At 35.9% G+C, this 20,688-nt stretch overlaps 3 protein-coding genes across 3 annotated transcripts; 1 reads left to right on the forward strand and 2 right to left on the reverse strand.

The window, feature by feature from the left end:
- Positions 1 to 633: 633 nt before the first annotated feature.
- g (garnet) lies at positions 634 to 12,849 on the reverse strand. The gene is made up of 19 exons (XM_053746053.2): positions 12,603 to 12,849; positions 12,424 to 12,519; positions 11,742 to 12,011; positions 11,386 to 11,515; positions 10,713 to 10,852; positions 9,207 to 9,280; positions 8,197 to 8,345; positions 7,834 to 7,979; positions 7,293 to 7,494; positions 6,454 to 6,622; positions 5,813 to 5,975; positions 5,239 to 5,402; positions 4,703 to 4,855; positions 4,137 to 4,281; positions 3,493 to 3,622; positions 2,145 to 2,270; positions 1,800 to 1,932; positions 1,192 to 1,571; positions 634 to 971 (listed from the first exon to the last, which is right to left on the reverse strand). The coding sequence occupies exons 1-19, from the start codon at positions 12,696 to 12,698 to the stop codon at positions 901 to 903; spliced, it is 2,937 nt and encodes a 978-aa protein (XP_053602028.1). The 5' UTR covers positions 12,699 to 12,849; the 3' UTR covers positions 634 to 900.
- Positions 12,850 to 13,126: 277 nt separating this feature from the next.
- On the forward strand, positions 13,127 to 15,457 carry LOC128669869 (COMM domain-containing protein 2-like). Its single transcript, XM_053745073.2, has 5 exons — positions 13,127 to 13,292; positions 13,547 to 13,624; positions 14,005 to 14,087; positions 14,330 to 14,503; positions 15,027 to 15,457. The coding sequence occupies exons 1-5, from the start codon at positions 13,226 to 13,228 to the stop codon at positions 15,333 to 15,335; spliced, it is 711 nt and encodes a 236-aa protein (XP_053601048.1). The 5' UTR covers positions 13,127 to 13,225; the 3' UTR covers positions 15,336 to 15,457.
- A 373-nt stretch (positions 15,458 to 15,830) lies between these two features.
- DZIP1 lies at positions 15,831 to 20,581 on the reverse strand. The gene is made up of 9 exons (XM_053745070.1): positions 20,226 to 20,581; positions 20,001 to 20,068; positions 19,758 to 19,925; positions 18,907 to 19,680; positions 18,494 to 18,748; positions 17,846 to 18,309; positions 17,589 to 17,739; positions 16,379 to 17,367; positions 15,831 to 16,289 (listed from the first exon to the last, which is right to left on the reverse strand). Exons 1-9 carry the CDS (start codon positions 20,338 to 20,340, stop codon positions 15,932 to 15,934), a joined length of 3,342 nt encoding a protein of 1,113 aa, XP_053601045.1. The 5' UTR covers positions 20,341 to 20,581; the 3' UTR covers positions 15,831 to 15,931.
- Between the last annotated feature and the right edge of the window lie 107 nt (positions 20,582 to 20,688).

Consider the following 20,688-nt stretch of genomic DNA (forward strand, 5'->3'; position numbering starts at 1 on the left):
GGGAATAAAATAAGCGCAGCAAAGAAAATGGATGTAAGCAATTCTGATACCTATACTTATTTGCTTTCATTTCCTACTATTAATTCGACTCCTGAAGTCTTAAATAGATTTAAAAGGCTAAGAGGTGTCTCAGATACAATGTACTTATTTACCTTTTGATTCACCAACCAAACCGGGTTTACCATTCGTTCTATGGAACATAACATAATAGCAGTTGGGCAAATAAAAGTAGGTATACAAGATGTCTCTGCATCAACAACACATACTTTTGTTAATTGGCTAAGAACTGTAATCGCACAAATGGGACACACCAATCAAACCCAGTGGAAATGGTGGAGAATTTATTTCAACAACCTTTTAATGAAAAGCAGCGAAATAAATTGAAAAAGCAATTCTCATGTATTAGGTCGCGATTTCTTACAAGAAGGGCGGAGGTAAGAGCGGGGGCGGCGGCGGTGGCGGCGGCGGCGGCGGCGTGTGCCCAGTGGTCTGCGGCCGCCGCAGGAGAAGAAAATGGTGAACGAAACGCGCATTTATATATACCTTTTGTAAATATATTGTCTTTTGTAACTTTATAACGATTTTGTCGAAATCATATATGTATTGTATTTTATGTTAAAAAGATAACCACCGTTGTTTCATTAATAGCTTTTAATAAACTGTACATGATTATATAATTTTGTATTATTTCTTTGTTACAATATATACTTAGGAATATACATAATAATTAATTAAATGGTAATGAATCATTGTTATTCGAATGAAAACAATGCCCACTACATTTTATATAATTTATACTGAACTTATCGTAACAAAAAAGAAATATTACTAAATTGTTCAAACAAAGATTGCACTGAAAGGAGCTAGAAAAAGTGAAGAGAAAATATTACGAAATGTACACTATATAACTTCCTTACTAGGTGTAGAAATACCTAGAGCTTCCTCGTAGCCCGTCTTTGTTTCATGTTTATCTGAAAAAGAAAATAATTATAGATTATAGACACTTAATAACTGAAAGAAATTTGACTATTGACCATTATATAAGGTAGTAGAAAAATTGTTCGCTGAAGAAAAATTACGTGGCACGTATACACTGATACACACCAATGCTAGAGAATTATCAAAATTGCATATTCACACCTTGATTGTTGTTAGCAGTTATACTAACAAATTTATTTTTGGAATCTTTACCTTTCTTAGAAGCCTTCTTTTTCTTAAGGTCTTTATCTTTAGAATCCTTCTTCGACTTCTTATGTTTGTCAGTCTTACTGTTCTTCACGTGGTTGTCGACTAGTGGTTCGCCATCGCCTGCTCCTTTGACGACGTCATCCGGTTTGTTTATCTCCTCTATAAGCAATCCTTCATTTACGCTATTACCCTCTGATAACATTAAATCTAAATCTTTGCTGTGTTTAGCTTTCTTCTCTTTCTTTTTCTTAGACTTTTCGGTATTATTCTTGTTCATAGATTTGGTTTTCTTAGATTCTTTTGTCTTTTTCTTCAAAAGACCACTCTCGGGCGACGGATACTGGTTTATTCTGGACGTCAATAATTCTTCCTCTCGAAGAGGCCTGGAACAATTATTCGAATTAAATTTTTAACTTTCACTAGCTCCAAATATCGATTAAATCGTCTTTCCTAAAAACATTGGATAGTTAAGTAGTCAAGTTTTATTTAAAAAGATTTAACAGTTGAAATTTTCGAATTAGAATTCTTTGTCACATCCGAGAGTTTTCCCGGTTCCTTTAACGGCTGTCGAGGTTGCTGGAACAACACATGATGGTGTAGACAGTACTCACAGGTCGAGGTCGAGGTCGAGCGCGCGGTGCGGGTCGTCGGCGGGCGGCGGCGGCTCCTCGTCCGACGGCGCCGCGCCCGCCGGCAGCTCGCCGCCCGCCGCCACCGCCGGCCGTGACGTTACCATACTGTACTCTGCAATATTACATTCTTATTCACCTAGTCTTATTCCCTTCATTCATAAAATATATTCTCTGATTAGACTTAGAACTCGTATTGGACGGGACTCCACCTGTTTCAAAGAGTTTCATGTTTTTCTAACTGGATACGAATTGATTAAAATATCAACAGATTCAAACTTTGATTACGTTAATAGTATTGAGCTTGTGCGAGTAATATTATCTTACCGTCATCGCTGTCTGACTCGGTGGAATGTCTATCTTTTTTGCTCTTTCGCTTCTTGGACGGACGTTTCTCCTTTTTATTTTTCTTTGAGCTTTCTCTTGAAATTAAGTACTTATCAGATCTCTTGGCTGAAACAATATTATTACAATTTATAATATACCGGATTAAAAAGCAAACAAAATAAGTCTTACGAACTAAAATCTGTCACTGCAATCCAACAGAAAGGAATGCAGGTATCGAAAATAAGGAGAAATAAGCCCTACTAAATACTTTATATTATAGTAGACCATTGAAATTAATCTTCACCCGCAGGGTACGGATGATAAGTGTACACCCCACTTATGCGTCTATATTCAATTCCTCCCCTCCCCACTATTGTGAAAGTCGTCTCGTAGCGCTGCGAGCGCTCAGTCGTGTACGGGACGGCGAGGCGCACGGACGTTGGAGCATCAGTAATGCGGTTGTCATGAACAGTACATGTACGTGCGACTGCGAGGATTGACCACGTAACCTCATAGTATACTACAAATGGCGACAAAGAGTAAACTGTGAGTGTATTTTTCTTATCAAAAAGGGGGATGGAAAATGAGATGAACTGCCAATGATATTTTCCTTGGACAAAATAGTAATTTAATTGCTTTCAGATATATTTCGGCCATTCCTTTTATATAGAAAAATTTCTTTTTAATTTCATGTCTCCATCGTCCGCCAAAACAAAACTAATAAATGTCCTGTCAGGATGACAAGTTTAAATCAAATATGTTTTTGGCGTGCATTTTAATTAAATTAACTTGTCAATGTTGTAGTGAGTTGTAATTATTTAATTGTATGTTTACAAGAGATAAAATATTTTAAGGGGCATTCGTAAAATACTAATATAACACACTTTCTGCACGGGGAGCATGGCTTGCGCGACGACTGTTTTATCCTTTCATTTTATCGCATTTCCCGCATTATCTAAAGTTGCGAGCGTGGGTTTTATACATTGTTTAAATGTTGTAACCGATCTGTTATTTTATCTTAGACCGCGATTATTTGTCTAAGTGCGAGCATGGCTACAAGATGGTTGTCGTGTTTTCAAGAGATATTATCGACTTTTGACTTAAGACTTTTGTGTAAGTTTAAAAAGTTTAAACGCCGCGACCCTTTATCTATCGCGCGAGCCATGCTACGACCGCTGAACTGATATTTTATGCAAGTAAATAATATTAATTAATTCTGAGCTAATGATTATTAGGATTATATTCTATTTATAATTGAAAAATAAGTAAGTACCTGGAATAACACACAGGTTACCTTAAGTCTTTTATCCCGAAGTCCCCAATTAGTAGTAATATGTTTAAAACTTACTATAAATTTGCAGGGGCACTTCAAGGGCGATCTCAGCCACAGCTACGTCTTCCTGCTGGTACGAGCGCGGGGAGTCGTCCTTCAGGTAGTGAGGGTTGTTGGCCTGCTCCTGGCGTCTCGCCTCGCGCAGCTGCAAGTACACCAGGTTTATTCTGATACTTATATGTTACAAGTTACGTTCATCTGGTACTACTTTACTTCGATACACAGTTGAATTATCTGACGTATGTAAACTGCGCTAATGTCTACACTTGTTGGGTTAGTGAATGTCGGTTAGTCGAATGCCGGTCAGGTGATACGAGAGAGGTACGCTATTTAATTTCAACGTATTCGAGACCCAGACTCCGTCTCTGTCCTCCCGGGAGATTGGCGTGAATCAGTAAATTCCACATGTAAAAACATTTTTTACAAAATACCGAAACCGTAGCTACGTGGAAAATATTCACTATATAGCAAAAGGGGAAGTTGGAATTTAACTTGCAAGATCTGATTATAAATAAACAGGTGAAACTAAATAGAAGCTTGTACAGATACAGATATAGTGTCACGTCTTGTCCCTTACAGGGTAGACAGAGCCAAGAGTTGCGCAAATCGAAAGCCACGTTCAGTAGTTTAAAAGTTTGTAAAAACGAAGTATTTTTTACCATCTCTCTCTCCTCGGGCGTGAACTGCGCGGTGGGGCGGGGGTCGGGGGGCGGCGCCGCGAACACCGCCTCGCGCTCCTCCTCCGACGAGCTCGAGCTCGACGACGACCAGTGCGACCGCGACAGCCATTGGCTCAGGTCAAGGCTAACGGGAAAATATATAATTTTAATTGTATCTAAACCGATACCGCATCACACGGATGAAAAGAAAAACTTCTTCAAGAAATGTTTGTCTCACTGTCTCAAATTCATGGTTTAGAACAAGTAAAATACCTAACCGAGTAGTAGTATCTAGATGTAGATACCTATGTAGATCGCTTAGCTCTTTGGCATTAGCATCATGATACATTTGTTTTTATATTGTCGATACATAAAAAGAAGGACGATACAACGATAGTATACCACAGTGTCTGAATACAACGGGGAAAGCATTGTATGGGCCCACTCAATCACAAAAAAAACTTCTATGTTGCCAGTTATATAATCAAATGCACGAAAATCAACCGCACGTCAAACAAGAGTCTGTTTCTGTTAAACAATGTAATAAATTCAACAAAATCACTCACTCAGGCGGCATGGGCACTTTCTTCTGTGCTTTGGGCGCGACGGGTTTCAGTTCCCCTTCGAACAGATCGGCCAACTCTTCGATCAGACCGCCGCTGAAGCCCTGTTCGTTCTCACCGTTCATGCCCTCCTCAGCTTCCTTCTCTATGCCGTTGCTGTTAAAGAAAGTATAATTGTATATATGTTACTAATATTGGGATGACAAGTGCAATTCTAGGTTTATATTCAAAACTAGAAGTGTGAGCTTTTGTGACTGGTTTGGTTTAGACTAGCTGTGCCGCGGGCAACAGCTAAAAGCCAAGTGAATGTGTATACCAACAATAGTACCGTAACATAAGCATTACAGTGTACTAGCTTATGCCCGCGGCTTCGCGCGCGTCAATTTCCAACGGGATATTAAATTTTCCGTAATGAAACCATATATGCTTCTTCTTACTTAAACAACATTTTATGCAAAATCTCACGAATATTAGTTGAGCAGATAAAGCACGAAGAGGTAACAAACATAGTATCGCATTTATAATATTAGTTAGGATACCTCTGGTCGTGGTCGACGAGGCTGGCGACGTCGGCGGGCGGCTCCGGCTGCAGCCGCCGCAGCACCATCGCCAGCAATGCCGTGGCGTTGTGAGCGCGTTCTTGCACCTCCATGTCTTCGCTGCAGAGCAGTGGCCGCATGCCCGCCAATGTTTCGTCCAACACCTGTGCACCAAACATAGTAATTATTTTTCTCAATCGTTTTTTTAGTTCGTCAGTAAACCGTTGAAGACTGCTGGAGCCGTTCCTGTGTACACCATCGGGTCATGCTTATCATAATGATGCATTGTCATCTTAATTTGGATGACATGTGTACAAAATTTCAGCTCAATCGGTTGAAGATGCCTCACAAGTGAGTTGCAAGATTTCCCCTGTCTATTCTAATAGGGGATAATAGATAGGGGGAGATCTTGCAACAAGTGAATTGCAAGGAGTGTGGGGGAAATCTTGCAACAAGTGAGTTGAGGCATCTTCAACCGATTGAGCTGAAATTTTGGATTCAACCGATTGAGCGATACGTACACATAGTACCATTTCTATTTAAATAGTTAACAAGTTTGGTCTGTGTAATGTACCTGTATGGCCTGCGCCTTGCGTCCGGCCTCGTAGCGCAGCAGCAGCTTGGCGGCCAGCTTGAGCGCCGCGTGCACGCACACGGCCCGCGCACGCATGTGGCCGCCGCCCGCGCCTGCGCACACCAGCAGCGGGGAGATCGACGACCGCATCACTGACTCCTCTCTGTAATACACAATCGTACAGTTATTCGACGGCCTCGCTAAAATTGAAACGGCCACCAGCGTTGATAACGCAGTCAGGGTTGTCACAAAATATGAAAAAAGATTTGTTTTTTTTTTTTTCAAAAATTTATAGCCCTTGATTTATAGCTCGCGCGACGCGTTCTTCTTGCCACCCTTTTTGCCGGCTCTCTTAGGTCCCTAATTTAGCACTGCGTAGGAATGTCATTTTTGCCTCGAGCTTTTATCGTCGTCAGAGAGATCTTGTTGCGTTTGACGCGTGACAAGAAATCATGTCCGTGTAGTGGCCGTTGAGGATTTCAATCGTTGAGTGCATCATCAAGTCATGCTTATTTTAATAATGAATTGTCATGGAAACTGAAGCGATGTGGAAAATTTCAGCTCAAATTTAGAAATTTCAGAAATTTAACTTGAAAGATTTGATTACAGACAGACAGACAAACATCGGAACGTATACATACTCGCAGTACTCGGCGAGCACGAAGGCGGCGGCGTACAGCACCTCCCTGGAGGCGGGGCCGGGCGTCGCGGCGCAGCGCGCGCACAGCGACGCGCACTCGCGCGCCGCGAACGTGCGCACGTCCGCCACACGCGCGCCCACCTCCGTCAGCTGACGTGCGAGGATTATACCTGAGACCAGATACAGAGTAAACTATAGTCTGTCTAGAAAGTGAACAATATAAACGAGGGTTGTCTTTTGTTTGCAAATTCAAATTCAAATCATTTATTCAGAAATTAGACCTTCACAGGCACTTTTTCTCGTCAATCTTTAAATTTATAGTTATTTCTCACAAGCTAGAAACTACTGGCATTTCGGAACGACCACTGCTGAGAAGAAATGCCGAAAGAAACTCATTTGAACAGTGTTGGTCCCTATCATGCCAGATCGGCTTACCATTGTTTCTTACAATGTTTTTTTTTTCTTTTTTTTTCTTCTTTTTTTTTTGCTGGCAACACTAGGAGTTTATCAACCAATCTTTACCATTCTATGTGGTATTGCAATTATATACGTTAAAAATCGGTTTTGTATATATTATGTATACTTGGGAGACTGTATACATAGACGACGAGTGTAACCAAATGGGCTTTTAATTAATCACGTGATTTTTTTAGACCTTTCACATGGTAATATTAACCCCCAATCCCCCACCCTATATCATACAGAGAATCTTAAAAAGTTTAGAACTTTAGATACATGTATTATCTTACTACACCTTAGATCTAAGCATATCCCTCCTTGTGATATTTCGTGAATTTTGCCGAACGCAATTATAGAGCCTCACGTAATAATAAAACGAACCATGTTTAGCGCTGGTCTCCATCTCGGTGAGCTCCGCGAGCACGGTGACGTACCACTCGAAGTCTACCACGTGCTGGTAGTTGTTCTGCGAACAGATCTCAATCATGCGCGTGAGCAGCTCGTCGCGGTACAGCGTGCCCTCCGCGCGCTCCATGTGCACCATCAGCTTCTTCACTATCTCCATCAGATTCTTCTTTGAAACCTGATGATGAACACGGAGGTGACTCAAGGCTGATTTACACCAATCAAACGAATGCTCTTTCTATCCCCATTCTTGACGTTAAGCAATGGTCGTAACCTGTGGCCAGCCTGAGCCAACCGTTGATTGGCAAGCCAGGGTGGGGGTAGAATGAGCATTTTCTATTAACTGGCAATGATGTATATGGCTGGTGTTTCTGGTAGTCAGTGATCTATAATAGTCGCTAACCTCATACCCGTACCCTATAAAATAGATAGATAGCTGAAAATTTAAATAAAGGGATGGCGCATTCATTTCCCAGCTATATATATTTGTAAATGAATGTTGTATTAGTTTTCCCACCATTCCATACAGCAATCCAAGCGCCCGCAGTCTAATGGACTCGTCCTTGTCGTCGAGACACGCCAGTACCAGGTCCTTGTGCGCCTGCACTGACTTCGGATGGGACTTCAGTATCCGGGACATGGCCAGTAGCCCCAAGTACTTCACTGTAAAAAAGAAAAGAATTAAATGGGAATTAAATCGAAATTATGAAAAGAATTAAACGGAATGTTAAACGGTTTGTTAAATGCGTCTCGCATATGCTTTTTAACCAAAGAAAGACTTATCCATAAAACACATCACATCTCTAAATTTTCGTCAAAGATCAGCATGATAATATTCAAGATTATAAGTGAAATACAGTAAAAGTGTAAAAAATCTCACAGTTCTGATCACTGTCCTCGATGAGTATCCTCAGTTTCTGCACGCAGAGCTGCACGGAGGCGGCGTGGCCGGGCATGCCCGAGCTGATGCTGATCAGCACCGCGATCACCGTGTTGATGCACTCGTACAGCAGCGACATCGCCGACGTGCTGCGGAAACAACTGCTTTATCTCTACCACAATTTAATGAGAGACATAAAATTGTTCGACGGCCTAGTCAAAAGCTGAACAGCCAAACAAATCAGTCGGGGTTGTCACAAAGAAAGTTGTGATACTATTTTGTATTTGTATTAATTTTACTTTCCAAAGGTTAGAGCCCTGGATTTAAACGTCAACTTGCAACGTCATATGGAGCGTTGGGAGCATCTTAGACAATAGGAGCATGAGTCCCCCCTCTTCCCTCCGAATCTGCCTTTGCGAAAAGGACGCACAATCAAAGTCATAGATAAATAAAACTATACACAGACCGGGTGGAACGGGCGACTGATACCTGGAAAATCAGGTTCCTTAGTTAATACTACAAGTGCATTACATACTTTCTTTGCTATTTAAAATGGAATAGTATCTTTTCCGTCTTTTCTGTACAAAATTTACATGTAAACTTATTATAGAAATAGGGCATTTAAACCTAAGCTAGAAGTTTTAAGTTACTACGAAATATCTATGGCGATTTGTTATTGAAGCGAACTTACTAGTGCATTATACGCTTTAGCATTTATGATTGATTTTTATAATTAGCTCTTTATGTGCTACAATGTAAAAGCTTAAATAAATAAAGTTTTACCAGAAAAAGCAGTGGAAGCTGATAATTTTCAGTGAGTTTAGCATCATCGTCGTAAATTTATATTAAAAATTTTTATATCAAATTGTAATGACACAACATTAATTTTAATATAATTCAGTATACCAGATTTCTAAGCAACAATAATAATTTTATTTCCTTTCACCCCATAGAGACCACATTATCATTATCAATAGTTCCAGTGTGTCAATTGACGGTAACTGACTCACCTATGTATTAAATTAGTTAATGGTTCTATCAGTTTCTTGCCAAGTCGAGGCTCTAATGGGGTTAAGGCACCAAACTGCAACAAACATAATGAAACTACATAAGACTAGCTTATGTCATGGGAGCAAACAACAGATGGGATAATGGGTACTGTACTGTTGAAATTCTCTGTATCTATCTTCCATTCAAGCTCGTTTGGATATTGTACAGTGGTGTTGTTTTCGCATTGTTTAGCAGCAAAAATAACGTAAATTGTGACTTGTGCCAATTTAAAAGTGTTTTCGTTCAGGTTTATCATTGAATGTGTTCAGCTAAAAAGCTGATGGCTACCTGTTAAGTGTAGCAATTTGGCATCAGAGCAACGTGGCAATTGTTTTCACGCTACCTACTGAAGAATATGAATTAAAATAATTGGTTTGGATGTCTTACTTAAGACATCCAAACCAAGTCACAGCCAACAGTGCTTAACATGCGTCAGCGCCGTTAATAGTGCTATTTGTTGTCATTCAAATTGTGTAAATTTTCTTTTTTCAACAGTTGCCCTTTGACTTGCTACCAATTTGCTTTGCTCAAGAAAATAGCTTCTCTTCAAACTCCCATAATAATACACATATTTATAAAAGAGTAAAAATTGAAAATAAAATATCTGTAACAATTTTATAAGTGAAATATGTAACGTCTTATTTGCCAATAATTAAAAAACGTAAGAGGAGCAATAACAGATTATGATAAACCATAGTATGTGTAAGTATAACTTGTAACAAGAAAAAATAATGGTGAGGTGTGGTGATGAGTCTAGCTGCTAAACTCTGGTTCGTAGTTGTTAGGTACCTGCAAATGAGATCTATGAGGCTTTGTGTTATCTTTCTGCCGATGTCTGGTTCATACTGTGTCATTAAACCAAACTGCGGAGAATCAACATGCAACATCAGGTTACAGTATATCAGTTCAATACAACATAGTGGCGAGCAGTGTGTCAAAATTGTCTTTATTACCTATTCACTTTAATTTTTTTTACTTTTACTTGGTAGGGTGAAACACATTCTCTCTCTCTATCATATTTTCGTGTTCCAGTCTTATTCGAGGTTGTGACTCCTCGAAGCCTTGGGTAAGAGATATTTTGAAGAATGGGCTGTGATTTAACCGGCCGCCTGTCTGAAGTCAACTCTCCTTGGGAATGTTATTGTTGGCTATCTACTGCAAAGGCTATGTGCCAGGAGGATATGGAGTGGTCCTATTCTAGGACAGAACCACACATCACCAGGTGATACCTACCTACCTTGGTGCTAATATTCTTGTAATATAACTAATAACATTCTATTACCAGAACAACTCACAATGAATGAATCACAAAGCAGCAATTGATAACCTAGTTTATCAATGTTTAGAGAATAACAGCTTATTGACAAATTTATCTGACGCACTATTATGACACTTGTGATAAATATAGTTATATGTACAAAACCGAATTTTAATTTAGCTAAAGAGATTTGTTATACAAAACATACCAATTTAATTATCTTGATTAGCATCCAGTTATTGGTAGAGGTTGTCATCAACTTAAAAAAGACCGGTGCTAATGACAAATAGTTCTTGGGATTCTTACGAGCCAGTTCACAGACCACATTTACAGCAGCTGACTGAACACCTATAATAATCATAAAAAAATATTTACAAAAAAAAGGGTTATTTTATTCTTGAACAAACAGCTAAAGCATCCTTATGCCAATATTTGTTGTTGGTTTCTCCTTTAATTATTTGTGAATGTCATACAGTTCTATCTATGCACTTAATCGGATCATGTTTATTACAAATTTTATAAAAAATATTTCCTCTTTTAAAAATAAATTGGGAAATAGTTCTTTTTCATTAGGTCGTTTAGAAAAAATTACTGACATTCTGGTACTTTGAGAACATAATTATGTTTTTAATTAGGTATGTATACACTCATTTTTCTGAAAAAATATTTGAAATTTGAAAAATTTAGCTGTCACTTACTTTCTACCTAAATCTACGCCAAACCCGTTTAGTAGTTTTTTAAGAAACATTGAATGGAACTTTTGCATTTGCTTTAGTTAATAAAATTAATATCATAAATTTTTTATATTAAAATTAAAATAAATTCTCTAACAATTGGTCAAAATAAGTTTTTAATAAATAAATATTTGCTCAAATATTTACCAGGGTCAGGGTCCTCTAATTTCTCCTTGAGCTTAGGAAAAGCTGGCCTTAGTGCCTCTGGATACCTTAAAAATACCTTATACATCATAAGCACTGCCTTCATTCTGAGATATGGTTTTGTTGAGCTCATCTGAAAGTATTATCATTATATTTGTAAATATGACAAACAAAACAAATGCATTTAAGCTATAGTGTAAAAACAACATCTCTTTTTGTTTAAACATCCATATATTCAGTATTACATATAAAGTATATACATAATGAATAATAGGAAATTTCAGATATTATGTAGTAATATTATTTACAGTAGTAAATAATGTATATAATACAAAATTGAATTATAAAGATGTACATACCAAAGTCATAATATCATTAGCAAGATCTCTTGCCAAATCATGTGAAATAAAACAGCTAAGACCACTAAGAGCAAGACCTGCTTCATACTGATTCTGGGCATTAAGATCCTTCCGGATCATGTTAGTGGTCAGCATAAGCAATTCTGAATCTGCATGGAATGACTGACTAGCAGCTAAATAGCCAATCCTTTTGTATGTAAATTTATTTGAGCTCATAACTTCTATAATATTGAATATTGCCCATGATATATCATATCCAAGCATTTGAAGCTGAAAAAAATTGTTTCAATAACTATTTTCTCAATAAGCATCTCGGCCATATGCAGTCCACTGTTATAAAAAATATGAGTCATTACTTGACTGTTAAATTGATCAAACCAGCATGAAAAAGTAAAAATCATGACTTACTCTGAGTTATATACTCAGGATAATGTTAAAATTATACATACCTATGTGTTCAAACTGTTTGTTACTATTGTTTATTTAAGATTTATTATTTTAATTTATACATGGACAATAAAAATATTCACTGCCTTTTTAGACATAATAATTGATACCCATTATTCATTTGAAGAACTTTCACATTCTTCAGTGTTGGTGTATTTTTTGTTGGTGACAACGATTTTATGGCCACATATAAAGCTCAGAACAAAAAGGAAATTTTATTTATATAGGTACTTACATATGTCAACTTAGCGACCGCATTAGCTTTCACTGCTATGTTATCCTGTCGCAGTTCAACTTTAATTTCTTCCATACATTGAGCTATGTACTTAGCCTGAAAATTTACATAAAATAATAATAAAAGGTCTAGGGCTGCATAAAACATCAACAATATATTGAAACATTCGTGGTAAATACCTCATTATCTTTATTATTTCGTATTCCTCGTACTAAATCTGTGAGATTTTTATCGAACATTCTTTCGAAATTTCCTTTGACTTTTTTTAAAGCCATGTTGTCCAGTTGTTTTCTTTTAACATTAAAATACAGTCTTGTTACTTGTAAAAATTACAAAACAATTTCATTAATGATTTTCATAGGTAATCACAAGCAGCAATCGCAACTAAGCATAAAACATCGAAGAATTTTATTTGACAATTCAAAACCACTGACAGCATCAAAATCATGCAATGTTGGCGTTTAAAGGCGTGAACACACCCATGTCGCGATTGCTGAGCATTATAAAAATGGACTAAAATAAGACTACAACGAACCAAAACCTCACTAAAACGACTTTGACAATAAACTAACGCTAACATTAGCCAATAAAAAATCTTAGGTTGCTAAAATCATTATGATATGTCTAATGTCTATATACTATGCTGTTGTATTAAAAATAAACTCGTCAAATTAAGGTACCCACGTACACGTCAACGTCAACGTCAACATCTATATTAGCTTATATTATGCGAACCTAAACCCAAGTACAGAGGCTTATACTTAATTTTCTTTTTAAATATAAAATTACACTACAAAACAAAATGATAATATTTTTAAGTGAACTGCAAAAAGAGCACTTGAGTCTTCTCCAGCAACATTCCACGCAAGGTAACAGTGAGTTAAAATCGGCACTATAACTTATTAGCTGCGCCCCGGGGCGTCGCTCCCGTGGCAATTTCGGGATAAAAAGTACCCTATCCAGGTTACATTCTACAGGTGTACCAAATTTCATAATAATCCGTATAGCAGATTTTGTATGAAAGAGCACACATACATCCTCACAAACTTTCGCATTTATAATATAGTGGGACTTCTACTATATAATTATTCCTAAATTAAAAAATGTTTTTGTTTTGTTTCAGTCTTGATCGACTTTTGTAAACTTTCTATAGACTACTTGAATAATGGAATAAATAATAAAAAATATAACATTGCAGCAGGTAGGTGTATTATAATTTTTTGGTTTACTGCTCACGTCAGGGAATTAGCCTGGTCACCCGACATGAGAATGCAGCCAGCATTTTTGGCAATATGCCTCAAAGACATTGTTTAGTTTTTAAGTTTTCTAGTTCTATTTTATTTTAATTTATTTATTTCATCTTGTTCTACATTAGTTTTATTACTTCATTGATGTATTTTTAAAGATATATTACTTTGGTATCCTTCACTTATTTTAATATCTAAAGCTTTGACTTGTGAGGAACTATGGTGTCTGCCTACAGAATAATACTTTTTCATTTTATTAATTTATTCTAAATGATAATATAACACTTCAATTCTCATAAATACTCTCTTCTCTTTATTATGTTTTTTTTTTCAGAGAAGTTGGGTGTTTCATTTACTGTTGTCCAGAATCTTGTACATGCCTTATTATACCTCATTGTTGAAGCTTGCAAGTACAATGTATGTATTCTCCAATAAAATAGTAATAATAAGTGTTTCAAAATAAGTAGTTATAAGTGGCTCACTAAAATGTAACTACTTAATTTTGAACCACCAATATATTTTCTGTCTATGCCTATCTTTGTCTTAATCCATTATACAAGGGCTCTGTAAAGTTTTGGTTTAATTTGATTTGAGTATATTGGAAGCTATCAATCCAATAACAAAAGTTAAGTCTTTTGTACATTATCAATATATTTCAGTTATCAGAACCAGATTTCAAATCATCACTAGCCATCGCAGGCTTCTCGGAAGAGCAGCAGGATGTGTTGGTCAAGTTGTACTCCACAAAGAATGTTGAATTATCTAATACCTTGAGCTTACTGCAACAAAAGGATCCCAGCTACCAAGATTTCACATGGAGGTTTGAAGTTCAGGTAAGGAAAGCCTGTTCTTTGCCATTTATTAATGCCGTGGATATAGGTAGAGGGAGGGAGGGTATACTGTCGCGGCATGTCAAACTCAAAACTAAACGCAGCGAGGGGAAGGTGCGCGGCGCGCGGGACGCATCGACGCGGCCGCAGCTTGCTCTCGCCAGACAGAGCCCATCAAGCCGTCGGCGCATGTACGCGTTGCGTCTGATATTGTATTTATATTAACTACTGAAGTAAATACAGTTAAGTTGCCAATATTGGGTAATTTTTACTGGCTCTCACATATATACCATTTGTCAAGTAAATGAAAATAACTATAATCCACATTGTAGTTGATGATTGTTTATAATTTTGTTGATATGACTCTGTTACAGGCAATAATACAAAATCCAATATAGATACTTACTACCTGTATCTTATACTACACCACATAACCAATTTTGATTCCCTACCAAACACAAAACATTGGAAAATATTTTCTTTCTTTCTCTAATAATTTGTTTCAATAGTGTTATATGTTTTACAGATTGCATCAAGGAGTTGCATTGAAGAAATCAGACCTACAATTTCCATGGATTTTGTAGTGACTACACCAAAAAATTTTGGACAAATAGCACAAGTTGCAAGCTTTACAAATGAAACTAAAAATGTATCACCTATTCATGTTAATTCTAGTATACAAGAAGCAAAAGCATCTAGTCATTGTCAGAATATCATTAATCACCACCTGCTACAATGTGATTTGCCTAATTTAATTCATATGACAAATGTATTAGAACAAGCATTAAAAGAATCAAAGAGTCAGCATGTGCGTAAAGTCCAAAGAGCTTTATAATTGAAAATAAATACTTGCCTAATAGTGGATTTCGAATGTTGATAAAATAAGTAATTTTTACATAAGTACCTAATGTGTGTGTTATGTCTATATGTATATTAATATATTGAAATTGTCATATATTGCAACTTTTTATTATACACTGTACTGTACCCGGCAATATAAGTACCTATTCCTTAGGGAAATTTAGAGCTTTTGGAATCTCTCGTCTCGAAACCACAGATATATGTATAAGCATAATACTTTTGTATCCTCCTATTTTGTGTTATCAGTTTTTCTTATGCGCATGTGTTCGAAACAAAGATTGCACTCTTCAAATCAAATTCATGTCTTTTTGGATGATATGCAATATTAATCGCGGCTTCAAAAAAGGCAGGTGGCACACGGCGGTTAACTTGCCGCGTCTTGGATATGGCAGCGGCGGCAGTGGCAGAGTCAAGTACGTTTGATGTTTTAAATTAGCAGACATATTAAAATAAAAAAATATATATTAAAACCAGTGTTTAATACAAAAATAGTGTGCATACTGTTCATGTACAAAATTGCTTACGTTCATAATACCTATGTAAAATTTGTATATACTTAAATGTATTAACTTAAAACGATTCATTCTTATATCCAGTTCCGTCGATGCTAAATTCTGAAATATCAACTTCGCTGTCATCTTTCTGTGGGATATTTTTTGGTTTGACAAAGGCTCTATGATTCGGCGCTGGAATGCTGTCTGACTCGTCCAGTATTGAACTCCCAAGACTAGTGTTACTACCGCCGATACTCGACGCAACCCTCACCATGGGGCCAGCTATGTCCACTCCTCCGACTCTCACTGTAGATGGTGTATCGTTTCGCCGCGCTAATTGGGACTCAATAGTTTCCTTTAATTCAGCGATTTTCGGACTAGTTCGGTTGTTGACTTGAATTTTGGTGTCGTTTTTAAGAGGCTCATTTTCGATGCTGTAACAAAACAAAGGCAAATATAGTTGAACTTATTTCTATTATTCATTTATATTATTACTACTATAAAGACAACAACAAAATATAACCTTGATATATCCCATTCTTCACCATCTAGATTAATTAACCCCAACTCGTAGTTCTCTTTGCCATCACTTTTCTCAGTAATGCTCTGAGAAGGTGATGCGCTTACTGACTTCATTTGTATTGCATCCATATCAAATAACACTTTCTTTTTGTTTAAAGAAGATGTTGATGATGCATTTTTCAAGACTCCCTTCGTTTGCTTCACGCTATTTTGCATATTCTCATCAGAGTTTGCACGTTTTATATCTATATCTTTTCGTGATTCTCCATTCATATCATGTTCAACATTTATAAGTATTTCGTTTTTATTCGAAGTTACATCACTCGCGACATTTACCGCTGATTGTGTTCGTGTTAGGGCCATGTCGTCATTCTTTATGATATATTTATTTAGGCTATGTTTATAATCCACTTCTGCAGAAGCTGGTCTCCGCGCAGGTGATTTGATTAAACTGTCTATTGATTTTGAAGTTTTATTACCTTCTTTGTAATGCTTTTGGTCACTTTCGATAGAATCACTGTTGCTGGTGTCATCGTGTACTATACTTTTGGTTTGAATTAAGGTTTTCTTTATCTTTTCTTTCACAGAATCAGATTTACGCTTATCTACGTTAATGATATTATTGTGCCATCCTGATATACTTTCCTCTTCATTAACACTGTTTTTATGCATCGTTGGGCTTGAATGTGCAGATCCAGGAGGAGTCTTCAATAGAGCCAGTGCTCTTTTGGTAACTTCTCCATTTATTTTTTCTTTTCTTACTGCTTCTGGTTGCAGCATTTTCTGTTTAAATTTCAGATGACCATCAGTGGTCCTTACTAATGACAGGGCTTTACTTTTTACATTAGACAAAACAGATTTCAATTTTATTGTTTTAGATTCTTTATTTGGAGAAGTGTAATCCACTGGCATTGTAATGTCTTTGTTTGATACCGCTGCATCTAAATAAGCTAAAATAGAATGCTTGACATTTTCACGAGTGGGGATTTTCTGTAATATACATATTTAAATTAGTTAATAAATATTATAAATAGGCGCTCAAAACAAATATTATGTATTTTCTCGAATTGTTCCTATGACAGATGACTTAATAACAGTGTTTAATTTGTTTTTCTGTAATTACTTTCTTCTATGCTATTACGGATTACTGGAAAAGAAAATGCTTCTAAATGTAAATTCTAATAAGTACTTAAAATATGAATGTTATGCACCTTGGCTTTTAGTTCTTCTTGTTGTTGTAAAACAAGCCTTTGTTTATGGAAGACATTTTTAGAAAGTCTGAGTTTTAGTGGATCCATGCCTGCTGATACTATGCGATTATTCACCTCCTCTGTTATTTTTGCTCTCACGACTTTTATTGGGCTAAAAATGGACATGTTATTATTTATTCAAATTTTTTTATTGGATTTTAGAAATACTTAAACGTTTTTTTTTCTTCATTTATATACAAAGCTGTCGTAATACCTACCTTTTTGGAATGACAATTTGGCCTTTTTTTTCCGTATCTGTTAATAATGGTTGTTTGCTTTGAATTTTCTCTTCTTTCGATTTAAGAATCTTCTGAGAATCTCCTTGTAGCTTTTCTAAGTGATTTGACTTTGTATGTTCTTTGTATTTATTAATCTTTACTTGTTTCTTCTTTTGATTACTATTGACATTATCTGACAAAATTGTAGGATTGTTTAATGGTTTCTTTAGCTGGATTGTTTTTGCAAATTGTTCCTCACTGGATATATCAGAAGAACTTGAATTAATCCTTTCTAAATTTAACAGTTCTTGAGCTTTTTGATGAAGTATTTCTAATGACTTACGATCCGATACAGTTCTAAAATTTGATGTAGTGTCTGGTGTCTGATTTGATTGCTTTTTAACGGAATTGGTAATTAACAGATTTTCAGTTTTTTTATTCTTTACACGTTTGTTAATTGGGATCTAAAACATAAATAGTAAAAACACTTTTACACAAAATAAAGTTAGATATAGTTGTTAAAAGTAAGATCTACTAATTTAAATAAATTAATCGTCTAGACAGTAATCTTCAATACTATAGTGGTTAACTTTTCAATCAATCCCAGTTAATAGTCAAAATATCAAAATAGAATATAAAATGGAATACCGCATTATCATCACTCGAGTGGTCTTCCTGTTTATTGTTAATACTTTCATGCAAAACTTGTTGTAAGTATTCAGCTCTTTCTTTTTCTCTTTCAGCTTGTTTTCTTGACTCCAGAGCTTCTTTTGCGACATTGTTTAATTTTTGTAGCAATAATTCATGTTGCTTGGATTGGGCTTCTAAGCGTTTAGTCCAAAGTGCCAATTGCTCTTCGGCTTCTTTACGTAGTTGAACATTTTCATTTTCAGATTTTATTTTCTGAAACATTTATAAATATATGATATTTTCCTAGGTATTTCACGCCCCTTAGCCCTTGGAAAAAGTATTTAAGACACTCTATCATCATCTAACAAATATCATCACTGCTTTTTATATACTGATTATACTACTTATGGCATGACTATAAAAATACTTACAGAATTATTCAACTCATTTCTTAATGCTATAATTTCAGTTCCTTGTTCGCAGATCGTTTTGTGCAGTACTTCGGTAACATTTGGTTCATTTTGATTAGCTGACTTTGTTTCTTTATCTTTTAAGGAACTGATTGTATCCAAAATTTGTGTACGCAAAAGATTTATTTCTTTATTGTATTTCTCATGTTCTTCCTTTTTCCATTCCTCTATTTTATCGAGTAAATAATCATCTTTGTTTGTTGAAACTTCCGCATCCTTTGTTTTTGTTTTCGAATTATTTTCATTATTTGGTTCGGTGTCCTTACCCACTCCTGAATCGGTCATTTTGTTTACTGTTTTGATACCATTGTCAACAGAAAAATTCGCTGTAGCGTCTTGACTTAAACTTTTATTTTCTTTTATTAAAGACTCCATTTCCTTCAATTTTGTCTTAAGTTCAGTTATTTCTTCACTTAACCTATTCTCATTATTTCCATTATCTGTGATATCTCTTTGTGGTATTTCAGCATTTTCATGGCGCCTGGAGATGTGACTTTTTAAATATAATTGGTTTAGAAATACTTTATCACAAAAACTGCACCTATTGTATTGATAAGTATCACAGTTAGATGTCGATGGAAACAAATCACTTTTCTGTGATAGCGTTTTTAAAATCATTGCTGCTATATTATCATTTCCATAAGGTAAAGTTCTATAAGAATGTTTTGTTTTCCTTTTAAGTTTTCTTATCTCCTCATCTTTTTCTCGAAGATCCTTCTTAGTAATTTCAAGTTCCTACAAATATAAAATTTATAGATATTATTTGTATCAACCTGGATCATCATTAAATTATTTAAGTGGTATGATAATACCTGAATCAGTGACGAGATTTCTTCTTTTAAAACGAAGATACTTTTATCAAGATAGTGGCGACAGAACTGTTGATATTCTATCGCTAATTGTGCTAGTCGGAACAGCTTCAAAACGCCCTCGTTAAGGATTCTAATGTCAAATTCGGATTCCAATGCGCAGTTTAGTATCTAAAAAGTTTATATAAATGAACATAATAATTTTCTTACATTATTTTATTGCATCCATTTTGTATTATTACTTACATCATTTACATGTTGTTCAATAAGAACAAACTTTCTTTCTCTTACCAAGCTATCTATATCAATTAACCCTGTAACATAATATCGAGATGGTTTATTATACATTAAATTACGTCACATTAAGTGTTCAATACATACTATTACTTCTTGAACAAGATTCCACCTTTTATTCCTCAGTGTAGGTAGAATAAATATCGGTAATTCTATCTACTATCGTTTCATACTTACTAATTTTATTCCAGTCAACGTGAGCGCGTGGACGGTGCATGTTAAATGCGAACCCTGATTCATCTGCCAATTTCGGGAAATTGTGGTGAGGCTCGTAGGACGTTTTCCCTGCCATTTTTATTAAACTTCCGCGCGACTTTATTCACAAAAGGAAAGGTATATTGAGAATCACATAATGTTGTTGAACATGCTTTGTTTTGAGTGTTTGTTTGTTGTGCTTGATGTTGCCTAGCAACAGGAATGTAATTATTTTTTTTTACCTTTGACCCATGCATCTTTATCACCCCTTGTTGAATGGTACTAACTTTTTTAACCGGTTATAAAAAAGAGGTTATCAATTTCAGACCGCCGCGCCATTTTTTGAAGTTGTATACATAATCATATTTTAATATTAGGAATTTATATTATGTTAAAAGTCTAGGACCTGGAGGATGATATCTCGTGAAAGTTGAAAAAATATAAA

The sequence above is a fragment of the Plodia interpunctella genome, chromosome 5, assembly GCF_027563975.2.
Source record: "Plodia interpunctella isolate USDA-ARS_2022_Savannah chromosome 5, ilPloInte3.2, whole genome shotgun sequence".
NCBI classification, from domain to species: domain Eukaryota; kingdom Metazoa; phylum Arthropoda; class Insecta; order Lepidoptera; family Pyralidae; genus Plodia; species Plodia interpunctella.

Excerpts from the sequence above, each read along its gene's own strand:
- g (XM_053746053.2), bottom strand. The coding sequence starts at position 12,698 with ATGGCTTTAAAAAAAGTCAAAGGAAATTTCGAAAGAATGTTCGATAAA. Across the intron at positions 7,980-8,196 it reads CGAGGACAGTGATCAGAACT|TGAAGTACTTGGGGCTACTG; the intron begins GTGAGATTTTTT and ends TCTTTTTTACAG. Across the intron at positions 1,572-1,799 it reads CTCGACCTCGACCTCGACCT|GCCTCTTCGAGAGGAAGAAT; the intron begins GTGAGTACTGTC and ends TAATTGTTCCAG.
- LOC128669869 (XM_053745073.2), top strand. The coding sequence starts at position 13,226 with ATGATAATATTTTTAAGTGAACTGCAAAAAGAGCACTTGAGTCTTCTC. Across the intron at positions 13,293-13,546 it reads CCAGCAACATTCCACGCAAG|TCTTGATCGACTTTTGTAAA; the intron begins GTAACAGTGAGT and ends GTTTTGTTTCAG. Across the intron at positions 14,088-14,329 it reads TTGAAGCTTGCAAGTACAAT|TTATCAGAACCAGATTTCAA; the intron begins GTATGTATTCTC and ends AATATATTTCAG.
- DZIP1 (XM_053745070.1), bottom strand. The coding sequence starts at position 20,340 with ATGGCAGGGAAAACGTCCTACGAGCCTCACCACAATTTCCCGAAATTG. Across the intron at positions 19,926-20,000 it reads TTGAACAACATGTAAATGAT|ATACTAAACTGCGCATTGGA; the intron begins GTAAGTAATAAT and ends TAAACTTTTTAG. Across the intron at positions 17,740-17,845 it reads CAAATTGTCATTCCAAAAAG|CCCAATAAAAGTCGTGAGAG; the intron begins GTAGGTATTACG and ends GTCCATTTTTAG.